The following is a 21,755-nucleotide window of genomic DNA, read 5'->3' on the forward strand; positions in this document are numbered from 1 at the left end:
TTTTCTGTACATATTTCTGGACTTCAAGCCCTTACATAATTGTCCATATTTTGAGGGACTTCTGGCATCTCATTTAATTGCTCATCCATGAGTTTAAGGAACTGCAGGTTCCCTTTTTGAATATAGTGACGGTTTACCCAAAATGGTTAATATTTATGTATACATCAATATTCATGTATACGGCACTATTCATGTGTACAGTACATTTGCCAGTACAGTTATCATCCATGTGTACGGCATTATGAACCAATACGGTACTGTTACATCATTAAGGAACCCCAGGTCCTTATTTACATGTCAAGGATCAAGGACCTTCAAGTCCAATCACATGTTTACAAATATAGTGCCGGAGAGAGTGCCAGCTCTCATATTAACATCATCATCAAGGATCTTCAAGTCCTGATGTAATTGTATGATGAGGATCAAGGAACTTCTGGTCCTGATCTGCATACTGTAAAAACTCATCATACAACACATTTAATCCATAAAATAAATTACTGGTAAATAAATTACTGGTATGGACGATAAACCCGCACCATACTTTAAATAAAAGGAAATATAAAGTATGAGGGTTAATTCCACATCATACTTTTAATAAAAGTAAATGTGCAGTAAAGTAAATTCATAAGGTATGAGGGTTAATTCCTCATCATACTTTAAGTAAAAGTAAATGATAAAATAAATTACTTGCTATATGGACGTTAATTCCGCACCATATATTAAATAAAATTAAATGTGCGGTAAAGTAAATTCATAAAGTATGAGGGTTAATTCCACATCATATTTTAAGTAAAAGTAAATTTACGATAAAGTAAACATGTTTGTATGGGCACTAATTCTGCTTCATACATTTAAATAAAAGTAAAGGCGTGGACGATAAACCCGCACCACCCTTTTAAATAAATAATGTTGTATGGGTAATAAACCTACACCATACAGTAAATAAAATAAATGTGTTGTAAAGTAAATTCATAAAGTATGAGGGTCAATTCCACATCATACTTTAAGTAAAAATAAATTTGCGATAAAGTAAAGGCAATTATTTGTGGGTTCATATCAACACCACAATCAAATAATATAATATTATATTAAATTATTTTATAAAGTGGAAGTCATAATTACCCCGACCGAAGTGCACGTTAAGATTCCAAAGGCAAGAGACCAAGTGGGTGGCTTTTATTTATTTATTTATTTTTTAATTGTTTATCCGACCCCAGCCAATTGTTGTTTACACTTACCATTTTGGAAAGCAAACCCACGGCCCACTTGCAATTCTTTATCATGTTTTGTGGGTGCTGCTGGGAATCTCATCATTTCGGTGGGTGCTCTGAACTTTTCTCTCTATGTCCACTGTCTCTGAGAGCATCTAATACATTCTCAATGACAAAAATTGGTTTTCTGGGATGCACTCATATTGCCAAACCCACGCATCCCTCAAAGTCACATGTACTCTGAGTCAGGGTATGTGTCGGGGAAGAAGCTTGAGACCAGGGTCATCGGACCCGGGCTGGCTCTAGATCTGCCGCTGAAAAGGGACTCAGCAACAAGCTCAACAACATCAATGGCGGCGAGATCGGAACGAAGAGCAGAGATGCCGAGATTGAGGCAGCGAGTGAGGAGTTGTTTGGCCTGTCCCTAACGCTCCAGAGCAACAAATTTTTTTTTCACAGCTGCCTTTCGAAGACCATCGTCTACTTCCTGAACTTCCAACTATCGCCACCACCACCAGCAGCTCAAAACGCAGCGTTTCATGGAAGCTCCAACTCCGCCTTCGCCTACAGAGCTCGACGCGGCGGAGAGGATTATTCTTCTGTGGGACTCGACGGCCTCTGAAGAAGCCAGGGAACGAATGATATTCGAAGGCCACCGCGACGAAGTCGATCGCTACTTGCAGGCCGTTGATGAAATCCAACGCTCCATGTCCTCCGCCTCCCTCGTCTCCGTCGACGACCAGACCAAGCTTAACTCTGCCATCCAGATCGCCATGGCGAGGCTCGAGGACGAGTTCCGCAACATCCTCCTCAACCACACCTCTCCCATCGAGCCTGACTCGCTCACCTGTCGCAGGGTCTGGGCAGCGCCTCCACGTTCTGCTTCACGAAGAGACGGCCGCGACCATCCCCGATGGAGAAGGCGGAGCCCACCAAGGCATCCATTCAACAGAGGTTGCTGTTCGTTTGTTCGAGAAGTGCAGGCGTGAAGAAGAGGTTGCAGAGGTTGGTCATGCTCAACACCACAACCGCCATGGCTTGCTCGGCATGTTCGAGGTCTCGAGGCTTGCTGCTCCAGAAACGGGTAGTCGCTGGTTTTTCTCTTTTTTTTTTTTTTTTTTTTTAGGAGATGAGAAAAACCAGAAGGATGGCTATTATTGTCGAGCACCATCAGCATCATCACAATCTATTGGAACCATATAAATTGGTAGAATCAGCACCAATCTACCAAAATCCTACAGGTGTTTGAATAAATGCGTGAGAGAGCTAGACTGGTACAGAAAAATTGGGTTTTCCTCGTAGGTCTCCATCTGGAACCAGAGAGACAAACTCGGTGAGTGAGGTGGCCAAGTAGTTGCAGGGTTGTGGGTGTGATTAGCAAAACAACAAGGGGGAAGAAGATGGAGATAAATTTGCTAAGAACACCCATTTGGTGTTTGTTTTCTGATTATGGAGTTGAGATTCCTGATAACAGAAGGTTGTGCCTCTGAGACACAAAACAAAGAAGAGACAGAGAGAAGAAACCAGAAGCAGAGAGAAAAATCAGAGAATTCAGCTGGTATTTTTAAAAACGAATTCGTGCTGATAACGTGTTATAAATCTATCTGAATTTGGAGAGGAAATTGAGAGAGAGAATGAAGAGAATGTTTTGTTCTCTTATTGAATGTTTCTGTCTATCTTTACAAGTAGGAAGGGGAAGTATTTATAGGCATATTTGGGGGGCATTTTGGGAACTCCACTATTACAACAGAAAAAAACTATTTAGTCAAATAGAGTACATAGATCATACATATTTTTTTAATTATATTTTAAAATGTGTTGTAGTCTTTACACACACACACAAAACATAACTATTTAATCAAATAGACATAACCAGCTAGGGGCCGCCCCTTGTCGGGCTTTTGGTTTAAAAGGGATTGAAATGAGCCCATCCATTGGGCCTGGCTTAAGTGGGCTTTTTGGGCAGGGCCACTCACGAGCCACCTATTGCCTTCTTCTTTTTTCTTCCTTATATTGCCTTGCCTTATTTCCATTCAAAACATTTAAGTAAATGTTTTGTCTATTTACTTGAATTTACTTTTATGTTACTCCATTTACTTAAGTTTATAATGTAAATAAGGAAGTACCATCCATTTGGATTCAATTAAAAATACCATAAAATCAAATTCACAACAAATCAAAATATGAAAATCTAGTTTTAGTATAAGATACATTTTATACCAATATTGATACCTCAATAAGTTAATGTATAATTTACACTAAAATCTCATAAAATTGTGTTTGCTTATTTAAGATGTAAGGAATACAAACTGACAAAAATATCATTAAAAACATTAGTATTTCAAAAGTCTATTTTTCATATTTTATCAAAAATCTGTATATCATACTTGAAAAACGTTTTTTTTTTCTCTAAATTTAACAAAATCCAGTTAAGTCCATTTTAAAATACTGGATTCGTTCATGATCACCTAATTGTTATGACACAAGTTGAATAATTTTCAATTCGATTGATTTAAGATCTATAAAACTATCACAACACATTGCATTGCATTGCGGGATGAAAAAGAAAGGAAAAAATGCAAAAGGAAAATGCGAGGGAAGGTAGAGGTAGAGCTAGCTAGACCAGACTATATCAACATAAAGAGGTGAAAGCAATATATCCATGTATCAATCTAAAATTCAGTATATTAAAAAACAAAAAGAGAGAGAGAGAGAGAGAGAGAGAGAGAGAGAGCGTGCGGTCACGAGTAAAAGAAGCGCGTCACATGTGTTTCATAATATTTAAAAATATTATTATTTTATTTCTCAGCGATGTGAAGGTGAAGGAGGTCTTTTCCGCAACAGGAGACCCTTTGCTTTGCCTCTCTCTCTCTCTCTCTCTCTCTAAACAACTCTCTCGCGCTCTGAATCTCCCACTAATACTCTCTCTCTCTCTCTCTCTCTCTCTCATCTCGATCGAAAGGAGAACAAGGCAGAAATCAAACCCTAATTTTTCAGTGAATCTGTCTCTCTCGCTCTCTCTCTCTGTCCCTTTCTTTTCATTTGGATCCCGGTAGTTCCTCCATAATAATACCTTAGGTTTGTAAGATCTTAAAAAAATATATTTTGAAGGCAAAGAAACCCTAGGCTTGTTGCTCATCTGATGCTTATACCAACCAAAATTTGAGGATTTTTTTGATAAAAATTTCTTGAATCTACGCAAGGTTCGAGTTTGGATTTGCAGAATAGGTTGATCATACTAGTATGTGTATATATTTGTGCTTCGGTGTTTTGAATTGGACAAAGATTGATTAGGGAGAGTTTTGGTAATTTTTGGAATATTGGATGTATTGGATATTGTTCTAGATTGAGCTGGATCAGAGAATGGATTTGCTCTATTTTAGGGTCTAGTGGCAGTGGCGTAGACTTTTTTTGGGCTGATTTGTATTGCTCGGGAGTTGAGAAATTGGATTTGGGATTTGGTAATGGGTGATGCCTGAGCTGGGCTTACTAATTTTTTTGCACTGAATTGTATAACTTTGTGTATCAAATTGACTTTCTGGGTTAGAATTGGTGTAGCAATTAGGCAATTAGTGGATGTATTAAATTGAAGCTTCCTCTGGAGGTAGGAAACCCTTGCGTTGATTTGGATGTTGATATGGTTTTTGGGCTTTGCCTTTTGAGCTTGGAGTCGTGACTGTTGATTGAAGAGTGGTTGTTTTTACGGTTGGGAGGACACTCTGATTAGCTTGTAGTTGGGATATACTGTTTGCATCGACTATTTGCAGAATGAGCTTAGAGAATGAAGACACACAGTCACCAGATCAGCCTACTGAAACGGATAACGAAATTCAAAAGTAATAAATTTGTCTTTGGCACTTCTGGTTTTACTAATTGATGTAGTTCTTCTTGTATATCTATTCATGAATTTTTCATTCCTTTGTCATTGGTGAACTATAACAATATTGTTCCTCTTATGGTCCAGGAAGTCGAAATTGTCATATACGAGAGAATTCCTACTGTCGTTTTGTGAATTAGATATCTGCAAGAAGTTGCCAAGTGGGTTCGACCAGTCCATTATAAGGTGATATGCCTCTTTTGATTGGTTCGGTTGTTAACTTGTATTTCTTAAGTTATTTTTGTATTATAGATGCCTGGTTATGCTGTTTGGTTGGTTACTAATACTGCTTTACTCGTATATCATATTAAGCCTTGTTCATTATGTATGACCGTAGTTTAAGTTATTTTCCTTTTTAAATCAGTGAGTTCGAGGATGCTTTCAAAGATCGGCAAAGGATATCTAGTGGTTTGTCATCACATAGTTTCAGGCGAAATGAGTATGGTTCGTCCCCACCCACGAGAGGGGATGTAGCTGGTTATTCGCGGGCAATCCCTGGAAGGTGGGAAAGTCGTTCAACCGGACGGAGTGATAAAGATAGTGACTCGCAATCTGATAGGGATTCAGGTAAAGTTTTAGATTACTCGTATTGGTATTTGATATAGGAATTTTGACATCCAGTTGTGGATTGATATGGATTTCTCTTCTCTGTAGAACTGCAGATGTATTTAAAATATGTTCATTTCCTGTCTTGAAACAATCAAGAAATTTATTTCTGATTGAAATATGTTTTGTCTTCATTCTGTGTCATGCTCATTTCAGTGGCAATATCATCATTTATTCCACCACTGTAGAGCTGATATCAGGCTAGACTATTTCTCTAGAAAAATCAATTCTGAACTGTTGTATTTCTGCCCTGCTGAATTACTGTATCGATATACAGATTCTGGAAGGCATTATGGGAAGCGGTCTTGGCAGGTTCCTGAGCATGATGGACTACTCGGAAGTGGTTCCTTTCCAAGACCTGCTGGGTTTACTGCAGGGATATCAGCACCAAAAGTTCGACCTAATGATACGTACCAGCTAAATAGAACCAACGAGCCATATCACCCTCCCCGCCCGTACAAGGTAAGCCTTTTACTTATTTGTGGCTCGAACATGTTTTTGTAAACAATTTTCAGAAGCATAATGCCTGCAGTAGTGGATTTAAGTATCCACCACTTTTAAAATGCTGCTGCATGGTTTTGTCTATGTTTTTCTTTTTGATAAGATAGTTTTTCTCTTTAAGAACAGTATAATGCGAATTAAAAGCCTCCTAGTTATTCTTTACTAACTTACTATAATTTGTAGGCAGCACCTCACTCACGGAGGGAGATGACTGACTCATTGAATGATGAAACATTTGGTTCGTCTGAGGTTACAAGTGAGGATAGAGCAGAAGAGGAAAGAAAGAGAAGAGGTATTTGCTCTTGTCATTGAGGTTGCTTGGTAGAAGTAGTGATTTTTACTTTTCTTCTGTTCTTGTTAGTCTTTCATATGTCTCTAGTATGGGTCAGTAGGTTTTTTATGTCAGTTAATGCAAGTTTGAAATTTGATGAATTTCCTCTCAGCTTCGTTTGAATTGATGAGAAAAGAACAGCAGAAAGCATTTCAAGAAAAGCAGAAGCTGAAGCCAGAGAAGAACAAAGGTGATTTTGACTTTGCCACACTGTTGGATGATTCCAAAGATGAGAAGAGACTTTTGCATAGAAGCAGTGAAATAGAGGAGCCTCTTATACCACCAGCTTCAAATAATGATGCTGAAAAGTCTACTTTTCTCTTGCAAACTCCTGCACCCAGACCTCTTGTACCCCCAGGTTTTGCAAGCACAGTCTTGGAAAGAAATCTTGGAGCAAAGTCCTTGAGCCATCCCCATGAAGTGGAGGTAACCATTGTGCATAACATTATTGGAGGTGGTAATTTCAAGGATTACATAGGTCATGTTATCTATTGAATTAAAATTATGACAATCTTGCTAGAAGGGCCAAGAGATATTAGGTTGAGGAATGCCGAAGCATTTTGTTGTCACTTGCATGTGATGTTGGGCTAATAGTTGAAAATTTGTCTGTTTTTTTTTTTATTTAGATTAATTTTGCTGATCAGTGCATCATGTAGTTTATAGTGCTGATAAATTACCATTTAGTAATGCCAACCCAAGATTGAATCTTCCTAATATTTGCATGTTCCTTCAGTTGGGTTCTGTTATGAATAGAATATCTGTTGCTTCCTTGTGATAGGTTGGGAGTTCTGAACTTGATGAAAATATTTTGCATGCCAAAAGTAAACTTGTTTTAAATGGGACTTCTGATAAACAAGTGGAGAAACAATCAGCTGAACAAATGGTGTTGGGCAAGCAGCAACATGGAAGTGCAAGTACTCATGTCTCGGTTGATAGCATGAGTGAGAAGAATCCAAATTTGTCACCACCCCAAGGTGCCTATAATAAGATCATTGGCATTGATAGTCAAATATACGATACATCGAATACATCGCAAGCTTTAGAAGCCTCCAAAAATAGTGAAGTGATTGATCTCAATGCTGAAAAGCTGGCCGGGAATAAGATTGTTGGTGAATCCAATGAAGGTCATTCTACATCAATACTGGAAAAGCTCTTTAGCAGTGCTGGAGCATTAAATGGTGTTGGTTCCTCTAAGATAAGTGAGGTAATTGTGGTGTCCAATGGTGTTTCTTTTTGTATTTATAGATTTTCTATAAATACTTGCAAAGATTACTACTCAGGACGAGTTTCAAGTTCACAAAGGTCTTGATTTGTTCTTATTTTTTAGGACCATAAAGTCATACCATGATGTGATCCCCCTGAACCCAATATCTATCTTGCATCTGTGCGAGCATTTAACATGCTATTACTGTACTGAGACCTGCTATTGATAAGGTCCATCAGAATTATGTTTAGCAAAGAAGTTTTCCATTTAGGCGTTCTTAGGGTCCAATTTAGGTCCAGGTGAGTTTTTTTGTTTTTTAGTTGCAAGCATCCATCTGCATGTTCTCTTTCACATCACTTTTCCTTGGTTAAGAGCATCCACAATGGGCTCCTTAAACCACCTCCTCAACTAAAATTTAGGGAGGAATTTAAAAAACCCACCTCCAACCATGCTCTCTATCCAGCTCCTAAAATAGGAGACCTCTAGGAGCTCCTAAATATGAGGAGAGAGAAAGTACTCCTAGTGATTCCCTATAATTAAATGCTTCTATATTTAATATTATTTTAAGCATTTATGCCAACTATTTTTAATTATTGCTTTTGTGTCTACATTTTATGACTCTTTAAACTAGAGAGTATGGTTGGAGTTGAAATTTTATAGAGAGCTCCTAAAATAGCTTTCTAGTGTTTTTAGCTAAATTTTAACTAAAAAATAGAGAGCATGATTGTGGATGCTCTAAGTGGAAGGGCCCTCACATCACTTTTAACTGTGCAATTCATGGCTTTACATCCATCTGATGCTTATTGGCATATGTGTCAGTGTGTGTGTTTTTTTCCTCATTTAAATGAAAACAAAATCGTTAGCTTGAATCACGAGTCTCATCTATATCTTTTGTGCTTCTTTAGCATCATGATAGTAAAGCAGATGAGACATGGAGCCCTGACACTGTCCAGTCTTCCAAGTTTGCTCATTGGTTTCGCGAAGAAGGTCTGCTTCCATTGATCTTTTGGACTTTAAAGTTCAAAATGCTTTCCAACATCAATTGTTTATACTTGGAATGGGAGATGTACATTTGAGCTCTAATTAGTTCAATCTTACTGCAGAAAAGAAATCTGGTGATGATCTCTCATCTGGAAGGCGAAATGACTTACTTTCATTGATCGTTGGTGGTGAAAAAGGTGGACCCCACATTTCTGATGGGGTACATGATCACAGTCTTCCTACTTTTTCTTCCCAAAACTCTGAACCGGCAGACAGGCTTTTGACATCAGATTTAGTATCTCCAACAGTTGGTAACACCAAGGAACCATTTAAAAAAAATAAACCAGAGGCAGTTTCGGCAGTCCTTACTTGTGAAGACCTTGAACAATCGATTCTGTCTGAAATTAGTGAAAGTGGTCCAAACTTGCAGCCCCCTGTTCAAAGGTGGGCTTTACCTGGTAAAAAACCCGAGCAGCTGAAAGCTAATGTCGATAATCATGCATCCCAGCACCTACTTTCACTGTTGCAGAAGGGAACAGGCTTGAAAGATATGGAACCATCCCCTAATCAAGAAACAACATTTTTTGAAAAATTACATGACATTGAAGGAACAACTATTGGCAGTGCAGTTCACAGTTCAAAAGAGGACAATGCTGAAAATGCTTCTGATTCAGGGAAGAGTCTTACTCTTGAAACACTCTTTGGAACTGCTTTTATGAAAGAGTTACAATCAGTTGGAGCTCCGGTTTCTGTTAAAAGGGGCCCAATTGGGTCTGCAAGGGTAGATGTTGTGGAGCCTCAGGGGTTACCTTTTCCCGTGATAGATAACAGTCTTCTTCCATCTGCAACTGAAATTGGACCGAACACAACTAGCCATAGTAGTAATGACTCGACAGCACATAGAAGGAAGCAAACAAAATCAGATAAGATTGAAGAGCGGTTGCTAGGCTTTGACAATCCTCAAATTGAACTAGGTTCATCACAGGTTGGAACGGACTTGGGGTCTAAGATTGGTGTCTTTGATGGGCCTGCTGATTTTCGACTTCCTGAAGAGGATAGCTTGATTACAGTCAGTGAACCATTGAACATCCAAAATTTTATGTCTTCTGGGAATCTAGTGAAAAACAAATTGTTCTCCTCCCCAAACACACAAGTTGACATTGCTGAAAAATTGGCAGCTATGAATTCGGCCTTTAAAGATGAAAGGAGTATCATGGTAAGCCAAGAAGGTCCGCCTTTTCTTCGTGGTCCTTATGATATGAGAGAGCCTGATCTCCCATATCAGAACCTTCATGTTCAGCCATCTTCTCAACAGCTCCATCATCCTCAGTTGAATCATGGGGGGTCCTTGTTCCATCAATTAGATTCTCATCCGGCTAATATCAATTCTCAGATGAATTTTATGGCGCCAGAGGGCATTATCCGAAGTGATCCTCCACCAAACCATCAATTTCATGCAAATATGGTTCGTCCACCTTTTCATCATGCAAACGCTGGGCAATCTGGGTTTGATGCTCATGCCCATCACCCTATGTTGCAACAGATGCACCTACCAGGCAACTTTCCTCCACCTCACCTGCTACAAGGATTATCCAATGCTCAACCCCTGCCTCCTCATCCCAACCGGGGTGCACCTCTTCCTGCTCATCCAAGCAGTCAGGTGAATAGTTTTATGCAAGAAATGAACCCAATGCCAGGTTTTCCTTATGGTCCCCGGCAGCCCAACTTTGGTGGTCATGGAATGCCGTCGCCCGGTAAAGCACTTCTCTTTGCATCTGTTGTTAGTACTTCTGGTTGATTTTATTGCGTCTGCATGATACTCTGAATTTTTATGCGAATGCATCCATTAAGTGGTTTGTGACAGATATTGTGCACATTTACTTGTATTTCTCCTCTCAAAGGCCAAAGTTTCTGACAATATATTTCTTGCCCTTTCATATTCAGCCTTCTTAAACCTCCAAAAATTGCATAAGTAAATTTTCTTGTTTTCTTCTATATAGTTCAACATCGATTGAAATCTTCTTTCCTTTGCTGGAATTTCAGTTTTATGCTTTATAAACATTGAACAGGCTATACTATATTTTGGAAATTGCATGTGGTATATACTGACGTTCTTTAAAATTCAGCTCCTGATGTTGCTGGTGGAAGCAACCATCCAGAGGTACTCCAAAGGCTCATGGAGATGGACTTAAGGTCAAATTCGAAACAGATTCGCCCATTTGCTGCTGGTGGACATACCCAAGGGATGTACGGACATGAACTTGATATGGGTTTCGGGTATAGGTAGTTGACTCAGATGTTTGAACTTGTGCATATCTCAATGTATTGAGAGTCTCGTGGCCAGATGTGCAATTCAAAGGACGGGCGATGTGTTTAATATTGCTTATTTCAAATGGGATCTTGAGGCTAGTGTAATTAATGGATTTTTCTTGCAATTAGTATTTCACCTGGCAATTAATTTGATTGCACGTATACTTACTTGAATGAGGAAAGTCATGAATCGTGAAGTGTGAGGATATGGGATCAACTACTTCCCTAATCAATCTAAACTCATTTCTCATATTGATAGCAAAACTTTCTCCATTTTCTTAATGACGTGTGTCACTTTACTTACACTTAAAACAATGTCATTAATACTTGAGACAAATTAGCTTTTGTTTTCCTAATTTACCCTTATTAAATGTATTGACTTTTATATTTCTTTCAATTTATCCATTTTTTTAAAAACTTTCTTGTCATCTTGGTAAAAATTAAATAAGAAAAAAAACCGTCAGTTTTAAAATAAATAAAAAAATTCAAAATTACAATCAATTCAATTGTCGTAGGATTAGTCTTTTAACAAAAAAAAATTTATTTTAAAAAAATCAGCAAGAAATAACCTAAAAATTAGTTCCAGGGGGCAGAAATAGATGAGATGGTAAAAACAATTCTTGGAACACCTACATCATTCCAATGAATTCAACATCAACATACATCCAAGACAAGGCATGTTCATACATATTTGTTTCCACGTGAATTTGAATTTTTCACCACACCCGTGGTTCTTCATCAATATATGAATTTTTTAACAAGGTAGTAAGAAAATTGTAAAAAAATTAAAGGATAAATTGGAGAAAACATGAAAGTTAATATATTTAATAAGGGTAAGTTTTTTGTGTTTAGAAGGAGAATTCATTCATAAAATCAGTACAAAGAGTGACATGATACAGTGACCTTGTTAAAACCTTCCTAGGACAACCTCATGGGACAAATTCTAGAGGAGGAAAAAATACCAAACACGTCATGGACTAACATGAGAGTCCAATTCAGGTCACTTTGGACTATTACAATAAAAGAACAAGTCAAAAACAAAACCTAACGCAAAGACTTCCGACGAGAACCTCAACTAGAGACCAATACAGTAGACCCACATGAGAGGACCATAAAAACCCTAAATAGTAAACCTATAGGAGAGGACCGCAGAACATCCCAATTGTCAAAAGAAGCCTTCTATGAGAAAAATCATAGTCCTTTGACACCCACACAAACTCTAAGTCATATCATAGCAGAAATCAGGAAAGAACACAGAGAACGAACATAGAAACAACAGTAAAAAGATCCATGAGAAGTACTCTACTTCAACTCAGAGCCTGACAAAGAAAACCTCCTATGACTAAGCATAGTTCTTCGATCGGCGCAGAGTAAAAAAGAGCACCACATCCCAACAACTACCACCAGTGTTGCTGCTGCCGTTGCCGTTAAAACAGAGACAAAACATCAGCCACAAGGAGAGACAATCCAACGTCACTACTGTCGCCGCCACCAAGACAAAGACAATACTAGTCACCTGGAACACTGTAAAAACAACCAAACAAAACAAACAGACAAACAAACCTAGATCCAAACATATCTAGACTATCTGGAGAGAGGAAGAGGAGGAGAAGAGGGGATAAGAGGAAAGAAAAATATGGGAGAAACAGAAGAGGAGATGAGGAGAGGAAGGGGAAGATGGGCGGATGGGAGGAGGGGTAGTGGCCACCTCCCCCCCTTAGCTTCCTCGCGGTTGGCTGTCAGCAAGGAGAAAAGAAATCAGAGTGTGGCTAGGGTTTCTCAGTATCCAGTACGGTTTTAATAAGGGTAAGTTCGAAAAATAAAAGTTAGATTGTCTCAATTATTAATGACATTGTTTTAAGTATAAAAAAAAATGACACATGTCAATGAAAAAAGGGAAAATCTTCTAAAGAGAAGGTTGCTAGCATTCGCTTGGGTGGATATCCGTTATCATAGCAGCAAGTGGTGTATGGAGGCAGGCGGCGGCGACATGGAAGATTTGACGGGACCATTAAGGTGGAATGATGAGAGGTCCTTATATATATGTTCCATGGTTTTGAAGGTTGAGACTGTTTCTTACGTTATTAATTCCATCAGATTGAGCGATTTGTTTTCCTCATCATGCTCCTGCCGCTTTGATCCTGATCTTCCTACTAATCCTAATCCTACTGCTATTGGTGATCCCGACCTTCCTACTAATCCTACTGCTATTGGTGGTGATGGTGATAGAACCAAATGCCTGTGGTGCTCCAAATGCCCGTGGTGCTCCAAATCCCTCAAAGCCCCCGACGAGGAGAAGGAGGATTGTAGTGAATTAAACCATCCGGATAATACGACAACCAGAACAGAATGCGCGGCTTGCTCTAAGGGCAATAGTGAATTACGCTATCGGGCTTCTCTCACCGGCGAGTATCTTCCCTTCTATATGGGTTGCGGTGTCTTTGGATCTCAAATTGTTTTCGGCGGAGGTGCGAAATCCCGCCTCTCAACCGTGGCCGAGCGCAGCGATAGGCGATTCGGACCAGATGCGAGTAGAGCTATATATGGATTTGAGACTCGGGATCCGAATCCCACGATCAAACTGAGGGGCCGAGAGCGTATGTTTGGGAAATTGCTTGGAGAAGTCCCTAAACCCCTGCTGATGGAGGTTTCGGGGAAACTCTATGCTCTCTCCGGTGAGACAATCTTATGTAAGAAAAAGCCTCCATATTTTCAGGTTTTCAACCCCAACTCTAAGAAATGGTCTCCCCTTCCCGCACCTTCAATTCTCGAGCCTGGTGGAAGCTATGGAGACTTCTCTTGTGCAATTGTGGATAGTTTTATCCTTCTGTCGACTCGGACCAGTATGGTATATGGCTTTGACACTAGTGAAGAGGAACATCCAAAATGGATAGAAGTTGGGACTCCTAGTTTTTTCTCCGATCGTCCTCTTCCTTTTAAAGGAAAAGCTTTGCTCCTGATGGATGACAATGAGTCTTTCATGTTCAGTTATAAGAAGAGGAAACAGCGTGGATATGCCATTGTTGTCTACTCTGTTGCTCCTGATCATGTGTCTGTTATTAAAAAATTGCCACTGGAGCAAGTTCTAGCGGAAGCGGATAAGTTGCCTGCTGATTTTCGTCGTACATATTCAACATATGACCACTGCTTTGTTCATATAGAAGGTCTGAAAGTCTGCCTAATTATGAGCTTATATATTTCTCCAGGCAACAGCGCACCTAGAAGGTCTGAGAAGTTGCGCATTATGTCGTTAACCTTTGAAATCTCACCACCGACCACAAAGGGAAGGGACGTCAAACATATTCATACTCGCTTCTTTGACTGCGATACCAGACTGTCTCACACATCTCACCCATGTGAAAACACTCGGCATGCAAATGTGCTTGGTGCTTTTGTTCTGTAAGTTGTTTTACGCCTAATTACTTCTCTTCATTATATATGCTTTTTTTTACAAGGTGAATAAATGAACACTACCACATCCACGTATCTGTTTTGTATGTTTTTGTTACATATGCAATGCTGGCTGGTATCCTGCCATTTCAAATGGCAGGTGTGGATTTATGATTACTTATTTTAATCTTACTGTTGTTCATTACGGAGGGTTTGCTCAAATTTTGTTATTTATGTATTTTTTGGGACAGGTAAATTGTCGAGTGAAGAATCATGCTATGAGGAGAAGACCATGCAAGCTAGTTAGTGTTGTCTTAGCTTATTTAAGAATAGATATTTGTGGTCTGGTTGACTCTGCTTTTGTAATGGCATGAAAACATAACTTATTTTGATCTGCTTTTTTATTGTAATCAAAACTCAAGAATGGGCTGTATCGTCCTACTTTTGCAATCTATTTGTTCGAGTATTGGTCTCTTTTGTTCATTCAAGTTTCTTCATTTGTTATGGTTAAACGGCTCAACTCTCCTCACATGGTCAAAGTTATAGTCTCAAGTTTCAGCTAAGCACAACTCTAGTCTGCTATACCCTGTTATCTTTCATGTTTGACCAAAAATAAAATATACCGTTGTGTTTCATGAAGTGCACTACGTCTGCACGTTTTGGACCTCCCCCTAAACCCTTCCAGAACAACAAATATGGAGGGTTGCCGGCCACATTTTCAGTCCAAGCTGTTAAAGCTTGTTGGAAATTTGAGCTGGCAAAACTTTACCATCAGGATCAAGAACTTTCGCATTAAGACGACGACAATCCCAGTCATCCTTGAATAATTTATTGCCTATTTTTGCCCCGAAAGATTTCAGTAAGCTCGAACACTCATCATGGCCACCGATGCACTTTTTTATCATTCTTCAGCTGATATTCAATCAAAAAAGATAAACAAGAAATAAATAAAAAGCTTAGAATTAGGATTATTTTTTTGTAGAAACCTTTTCAGTCTCATTCTCTATGGCCTGGCCACCACTGCAATATCAAATCATCCCCAAGGGCCTGCAAGGTATATGCTCTTGAGAATGATGTATATAGCTCTCTGCGGCAGACACATGCCTCAGAATAAATGTTTTTCTAGGTGTTTAATACAGAGTGTCAATGGGGAGCTTTCACTTCTTGATTTGGTTGATGAACGTTAGAGGGAGCTTACTGATTCTATTGAATTATTTTTGGGTTACATGTAGTCAATCAGAGAAGAAAACAAATCTTATTGAGGAAGTTGCATGTTAGATTATGGCCACCGAGGAATGCAGGTAATAAACTGCTATTACGGCTTTGATATCGTACTGTGTTTAGCTTATCATTTGTGAGGTCTATTCAAATTGATTTGTACTGTGAAATTTATTCTGGTTGGGAGTTTCTTTTTTCAGGTGTGGTATCCATCTCGGGGGGTTGACCCTTTTAAGCAGGAGGGTTTCTTGCAAGGACGTTTGTATTCAAGAAACAGTGTTCTCTGTGTTGTGGATTGTTGGCAGATAGTTATACTATCTATATGGAATTGATGCATAGTAAGTTTTCCCTTATTAGGAGGATTAGTTAGAATTTTCCTCAGTATAATTATGAATCTTGCACACTTGTGTTATGATGGGAGTGCAGTTTAAATGTGACAACCGATCAGTTCAACTGTATTTGCCTGTGTGTTGTTAAAAGAGTAGTAATATTTGGAATTTGCTGCTCTGTTATTGTTGGGTGATTTGAGAATTTTCTGGTCGCCGGAATTTTCTCAAGCCACTCACGCGCTGCCAGCGCGTGAGCTCTGTTTGGGTGACCCATTTGGTCCTAAAATGATCTCCATGTCGTTCCGAGCACGAGGGTATACTCAAATTTGAATTTAATTATCGTTTGAGAGTCGATTGAATTATGCATATTATGCGGGTGTATTCAATAAGATCTCAGAGGATTTTGAAAGACTTTTATTAAGCGACAGATTTCATGGATTTCTATAAACTCCTGTAGATTCCACATGGACTCTGGGAGAATCCTGTAGACTCCTACAGCCTGTAGACTCCTACAGTCTGGATTTGTAGATTTTTTATTACAAAGTACAAACTTTGATGAATTTTTTCAACGTATGAGGTGTTATGATTGTGGTGGTGGTGGTGGAAGGGGAAAGGCGTTTCGGTGGGTTGGATGGGTGGGTGCACCATGGAAATATTTGAAATCCACCGAAACATCACGGGGGTAAGGCTAGATTTTTCAATACAGCTAGATTTTGTAGGGAGTCATTAGAAGATTAAATACACTCAGATTTTTATACTCTTTTAAAATCTTGATTGAATACCGAATTTTTAAAGTCGTTTAAAATCCCTTCCAAATTGAATACACCCGTAGCACAATTTACAACCTGCCATGCACATTTGAAAGTGAACGTTGATCTGGTCAGAAAGCAAGATGATATAAACAAATTGCATACGCAAGAGATATTTATGCTCCATTTATTGAAGTGTTATAACCTCTAAACAAAATTTGATTTAAGCGCAGAAAGCTCAACGAGGTACACCCAAAATGCAAGAACTTTTGGTTAAGGAACCATTTTGCATGGTGTAAGAGGCACAGGAACCATACAGGTAGCAGATTTCTCTTATTGTTACCATTTTGAGCTCCTACTTTTATTCCACATTATGTAAAAACAAAAAACAAATATTACAACCATATACCCGAAACCCTATACAAGACAGCCTCCGGGACAAACATTGAAGTTGACTGTATCATCCCACATTCCTTGATGACAAGGTTCAAAGTATGGTATGCACACAAAACTGGGGTTGGTCCTTCGACAAGCTACATAGTAACAGATATATTCTCGAAAACTCGTCACTGCGCATTCTACATATATACAAAGCCTCTCCGCACTATAACTGTTAGTGAACTTGGTCGCTCAGCACTCCTGCCCTCGAATCCACTGTTAAGAGTTCAACAATGGGTAGATATTAGTTGCAAATATAGAGGAGTTGAAAAGTTCTATTTGCCTTCTCTATCTTTTCAGAAATAAAAACAAAAAGAGAGGAAATTCCATTTACCTTCATTTCCTAAGCAGATAGGATGGCATTCTCTGATTTACCAATGCAAGAAAAGTTGCAATTGCTATCAGATATAGCTTTCTCAGAGTCGGCATCATATGATGAAAGTAGTTTTCTCTGTGTAGACAAGGAGAGCCGTTAATATGCAAATCACAATATAAATTTAGTAAAATCTAATATGTTTGCTAGGAAAGACACTAAATCTAAAGTGAAGAGTGAAAAGCATTGACATGACTTGTTCCATAAGGCTCAAAGACAAGCAAAGCATAGAAAAGTTTGTCCCAAGCTAGAAATTAAAGCACTTTTTCAGATGAATCAATCTTCTTATGCAACAAAATGGATGTAACAGTCTCGTATAATCATTTTACAAATTCAACCAAGTAGATGATTGACTTGTGTGGTAACCAGCTTGCCAACTGTAAGTAGGGAATAATAGGCAATAGCTGAATTGTGAACAAAAGCATCATGTTTAATCTTTATAGTTGGATCAGCAATCAATAAATAAATTTCACATTTCAACTAGGAGACTTCTGTGTGATGCTAGATGCACAAAATATGGGCAGAAATTCTTCAACAACTACTTTGTTCTCATCAGAGACATGCATTCCTCGTACTCTGAAGCTCCATGATGAAATAATACCAATAAACTATTACCATGTACAGTCAGCACGAACCTAACCTATCTGTGAGCTAAATAGAATTTACCAGGTTATCTTAATGAAGTAGACTATTAGGTGTAATAGTGCAATATTGAAAGTTCAGTTTAGTAGCTACCAAACACAAAGGAAAATGTTATCATGAGATGCAAGGATTATGCTCCACTCACTCATGCCAAAGTTTTAAAACCATAGAAGACAAACAATTAGAATGTTGCGTCTGTCAAGAAAGAAATGCTTTAGCCGAGAAAGAGAATACTTACATGATCCTCAAATTCAGGACTTGTCAAATTAAGGGAGAGGTTCCGCATCAGCAAAAGTACCTGGGAAGGATCCAAATAACACTTGAGTAAATCAGCACCTTCCTTAGCAGTTAGAGCAAGACCAAACAACTGTTCTAAAACTAGAGTCTAAATGCGAACTCTTTCAATGACATGAATGGCCAAATAAATAAATAAAATTGGTTACAAAGATTTTAAAATCAACTTACGGTTTCCAAATTTATGGGGTCTAATTCTTTCAATCTCTCCAAATGACTAGTCGCATTGGGGTCAAACACACTGCCGATAAATTTGTACACCTGAGCAAAATCTGGCAAAACTGCACATACAGGAACTAAATTTAATACCAACATAATTGAAACAAATGTCATGGACAGCTGATGAACATTGCAATACCAGAGAAGAATCTACATCTGATTATGAGTTTCAAGCAAGCAACACCTTACTGTATGAAACTGGTTAAGGATAGAATGTAGATGTCAAAGGCTACACTCCAATATCACCTCCTTAAGCAGTTGATATAATTTTAACAAGAATAAAACTTCTTAATTCAAACATAACAAAGACATATTTAAAAAAAGAAAAAGAATTTAAACCTCTATGTGGCTGGCCAGGATCTGCTTGATCAACTTTCTCACTCATTTGCCAAGTTGTTGGGTTGCTTTCATTACTACTACTGTAGCAAGAGTTATGTGCAACAGTTGGACCTGCTAACCTTCCATCATCTAATAAATAACACGAAAAAAAATACATCATATTTTAACAAAATAGAGGAACAACTTATTATGGTTAAATTTCTCAAGAATAAGTCACAAAGACAGGCAGGAAAAGCTGAAACCTTTAGTTATTTGCGACACATTGACTGGAGGCACAGAATTATAACTCCACGAAGATAAAGTTGCACTGGTAACTGGAGTTCCAAGCGCAAATGAAGAATCTGGCTGGTAAACGTATCCATTGAGCAAAGCAGATGAAGATTGAAACTGCCCAGCAACTTGAGATACAACTGCAGCTACAAGAAATTAACTTATGAACGAGAATTCTTTTAAAACCATAAGAAAAATTTCCAATAAAACAATGGTTGACTATGTTTACCACTTTTTGGAGCCTTTTGTGGGTATGGATGAGTCGCTTTCCTCTTAGGCCGAGGTGGAGGTACATGTTCACTTGTCCCTTTCTTCTGAACCTTTAAAAAGTACTTCTGTGCATGACTACGTATCTGACAGGAATATCACTTACCTTTAATACAGTGAAGACATGTATATCATATATGAATTGAAATGGAGCCAAAAGAAATTTGATAAGACCAAGTCACCAAGCAGATACAGGGCCTACTAAAGGTAAGCGATATACATAATCACTTATAGATGCTACAACCATGAAATTTTAAGAGGCATTCTTCCAGAACCCTACAAAATGTTTTGATATTCTTCCAGTATTCATATGACTCTTCCCTATACACCCGAGAAAGACAATGAAAAAAAAAAAAGGTATTATATTTCTCCTACGTTTTTGTTTATTTTCTATCTGCAAATAGATGATAAGTTTGACTGCAAAAGTAGTCACCTGGATAACCGTTTTTGAGCCAACAAATGCTTCAATCTTCTTCCAGTCACGATCAAATCTAAGTTGAGCCAAGTAAACAAAAATAAGAATGAAACATAAACAAGGACGAATTTTTTTAAAAGAAAATATAAACAAGGAGGAATGACTTGCATGAAAATAATTAAACATACATTCAAGTTTTCTACTCTATCTTTTTATTTTTTTGGGCGACCTACTGAGGCAAGTCCTGCTATTCAACAAATCTAAATATATAAGGAATAAAAAAAAAAATTACGACTTGAGAAAACAGTAAACTCCACTTAGACGAGCTTAGTACTATTTTTGGTTTCTTTTCCCCCACCACTTTTGTATCTCAATTTTCTTGGATACCAAACTATGTAAAGCACCTAGTACTACCTAAAAATTGGTATCGATAATGAAATTCCAAAATCAAAGAAATGTTCAAGATTTGAAACTTGTATAAAATAAATTCATCACTTAAATGAACCTAATCCGATCAGTTGGATCAACTAAACCGATATATTAATTTCAAATACGGCCTAAGGTACAAAAGAACATTCACAATATACAAGGTCTTATTTCTCTTATACTTGAAAGCTGCTACCCCAATAGTCCAAAACCCAAAAAACTCACCCTTGGGACAAACTTTTAACTCCAACTTAGCCAAATTAATATATTTGGCGTAAATTGACTAGTAAAACCCACCAAATTATCTATAATTATAAGTACCAAATATCCAAAAACCGAATGACCCGCAATAAACTCCAATTCTCTACTTGGTTAGTAAGAAAGGCAAGGAAAAATAAATAATCCATTACCCCAAAAAAAAAAAACAAAAAAAAAAAAAAACCATTCCAAACCAATCGTTCAGTCATTGAAATTGAAAACAAAGCTTTTCCATTTAATTCTTATATTTTGTAAAAAAACCAAGCTTTTTCATCTATTTTCCATACCCTGTCCCCAATTTTCTTGAGCAACAAAACAGAGCCCAAATTCGCAAACATAAACCCAAAAAAACAACAGTAATAACATAAAATTGAGCTGGCTTACAGCTGAAGAGCTTCGAGAAACTTGTCGTGCTCTTGCTCGGTCCAGCTCTCCCTGGACTTGGTAATCGTATACGGTTTCCGGATCTTCTTGCTTTGATCCTCTGCCAGCAACGACGTGGCGTTGGTGGGCGTGGACGACGCAGTACAAGCCGTCGTACTGGTCGCGGCCGAAGCTGTAGTAGCAGTTGCTGTCGGCGGTGGCATAGAATTGAGACCCGGAAGGCCCATATTCATGGGATCGAACAAGTAAAAACCTTGAGCTGGGTTTGGGTTCACAGACACCATAAGCTACAAGAAGCTGCCTATGATCTCAGAGCTTCAACCTTCAAAGCTGTTAACTTTGTAAACAAACCACACAAAGTGAAAGCGTTTTCTCTGTTTTCTGAAATGTGGGTTTTTTGTTGCTTGACAATTTGGTTTGTGTTGGTGTTTTTGTTTTGGTAGGAAAATGTGGTGTAGAAATGAAACCGCCTTTGGCAGTTCCACCTATTTAAGTATTTATTTATAAATTATAGGAAAGAAAGTCATTTTTAGTCTTTATAGTTTGATAATTTCTCCATTTTGGTCGACGTAATTTTAATTTTGACTATTTAAAAATACAATTTAATTTCAATCTAATCCTAAACAAGTAACAGACTCATTCTTATTTCATCGTGAAATTTAACAGGAATTTGAACGTGTCCTTCAATTACAATAGATATCAAATTACAAGAGTTAAATTGTC

General features: G+C 38.1%; 4 protein-coding genes and 1 long non-coding RNA gene across 8 annotated transcripts; 4 read left to right on the plus strand and 1 right to left on the minus strand.

Moving 5' to 3' along the window:
* Positions 1,474-2,749, plus strand: LOC109947615. Its single transcript, XM_020558185.1, has 2 exons — positions 1,474-2,165; positions 2,208-2,749. The coding sequence occupies exons 1-2, from the start codon at positions 1,751-1,753 to the stop codon at positions 2,297-2,299; spliced, it is 507 nt and encodes a 168-aa protein (XP_020413774.1). The 5' UTR covers positions 1,474-1,750; the 3' UTR covers positions 2,300-2,749.
* LOC18785382 lies at positions 4,032-11,189 on the plus strand. Its single transcript, XM_020556509.1, has 10 exons — positions 4,032-5,047; positions 5,176-5,274; positions 5,453-5,655; positions 5,972-6,156; positions 6,379-6,487; positions 6,639-6,952; positions 7,305-7,730; positions 8,636-8,717; positions 8,834-10,465; positions 10,838-11,189. Exons 1-10 carry the CDS (start codon positions 4,980-4,982, stop codon positions 10,996-10,998), a joined length of 3,279 nt encoding a protein of 1,092 aa, XP_020412098.1. The 5' UTR covers positions 4,032-4,979; the 3' UTR covers positions 10,999-11,189.
* LOC18786838 lies at positions 12,916-14,894 on the plus strand. 3 transcript variants are annotated; one of them, XM_020558273.1, is made up of 3 exons: positions 12,916-14,143; positions 14,228-14,420; positions 14,658-14,894. In XM_020558273.1, exons 1-3 carry the CDS (start codon positions 12,991-12,993, stop codon positions 14,716-14,718), a joined length of 1,407 nt encoding a protein of 468 aa, XP_020413862.1. In that variant the 5' UTR covers positions 12,916-12,990; the 3' UTR covers positions 14,719-14,894. The 3 variants fall into 3 exon arrangements, with proteins under 3 accessions (XP_020413862.1, XP_020413861.1, XP_007217949.1); XM_020558272.1 differs by having other exon boundaries at positions 12,918-14,420; XM_007217887.2 differs by having other exon boundaries at positions 12,920-14,420; positions 14,663-14,894.
* Positions 15,367-16,108, plus strand: LOC109947634. Its single transcript, XR_002270409.1, has 2 exons — positions 15,367-15,712; positions 15,830-16,108. It is a non-coding gene; the product is annotated as an uncharacterized LOC109947634 (long non-coding RNA).
* On the minus strand, positions 16,857-21,500 carry LOC18784574 (protein REVEILLE 3). Of its 2 annotated transcripts, none has more exons than XM_007218180.2 (9): positions 21,033-21,500; positions 19,983-20,040; positions 19,512-19,635; positions 19,255-19,422; positions 19,013-19,141; positions 18,626-18,735; positions 18,399-18,458; positions 17,480-17,596; positions 16,857-17,361 (listed from the first exon to the last, which is right to left on the minus strand). In XM_007218180.2, exons 1-8 carry the CDS (start codon positions 21,314-21,316, stop codon positions 17,489-17,491), a joined length of 1,041 nt encoding a protein of 346 aa, XP_007218242.1. In that variant the 5' UTR covers positions 21,317-21,500; the 3' UTR covers positions 16,857-17,361; positions 17,480-17,488. The 2 variants fall into 2 exon arrangements, with proteins under 2 accessions (XP_007218242.1, XP_007218243.1); XM_007218181.2 differs by having other exon boundaries at positions 19,255-19,428.

Source organism: Prunus persica, chromosome G2, assembly GCF_000346465.2.
Source record: "Prunus persica cultivar Lovell chromosome G2, Prunus_persica_NCBIv2, whole genome shotgun sequence".
Lineage (NCBI taxonomy): Eukaryota > Viridiplantae > Streptophyta > Magnoliopsida > Rosales > Rosaceae > Prunus > Prunus persica.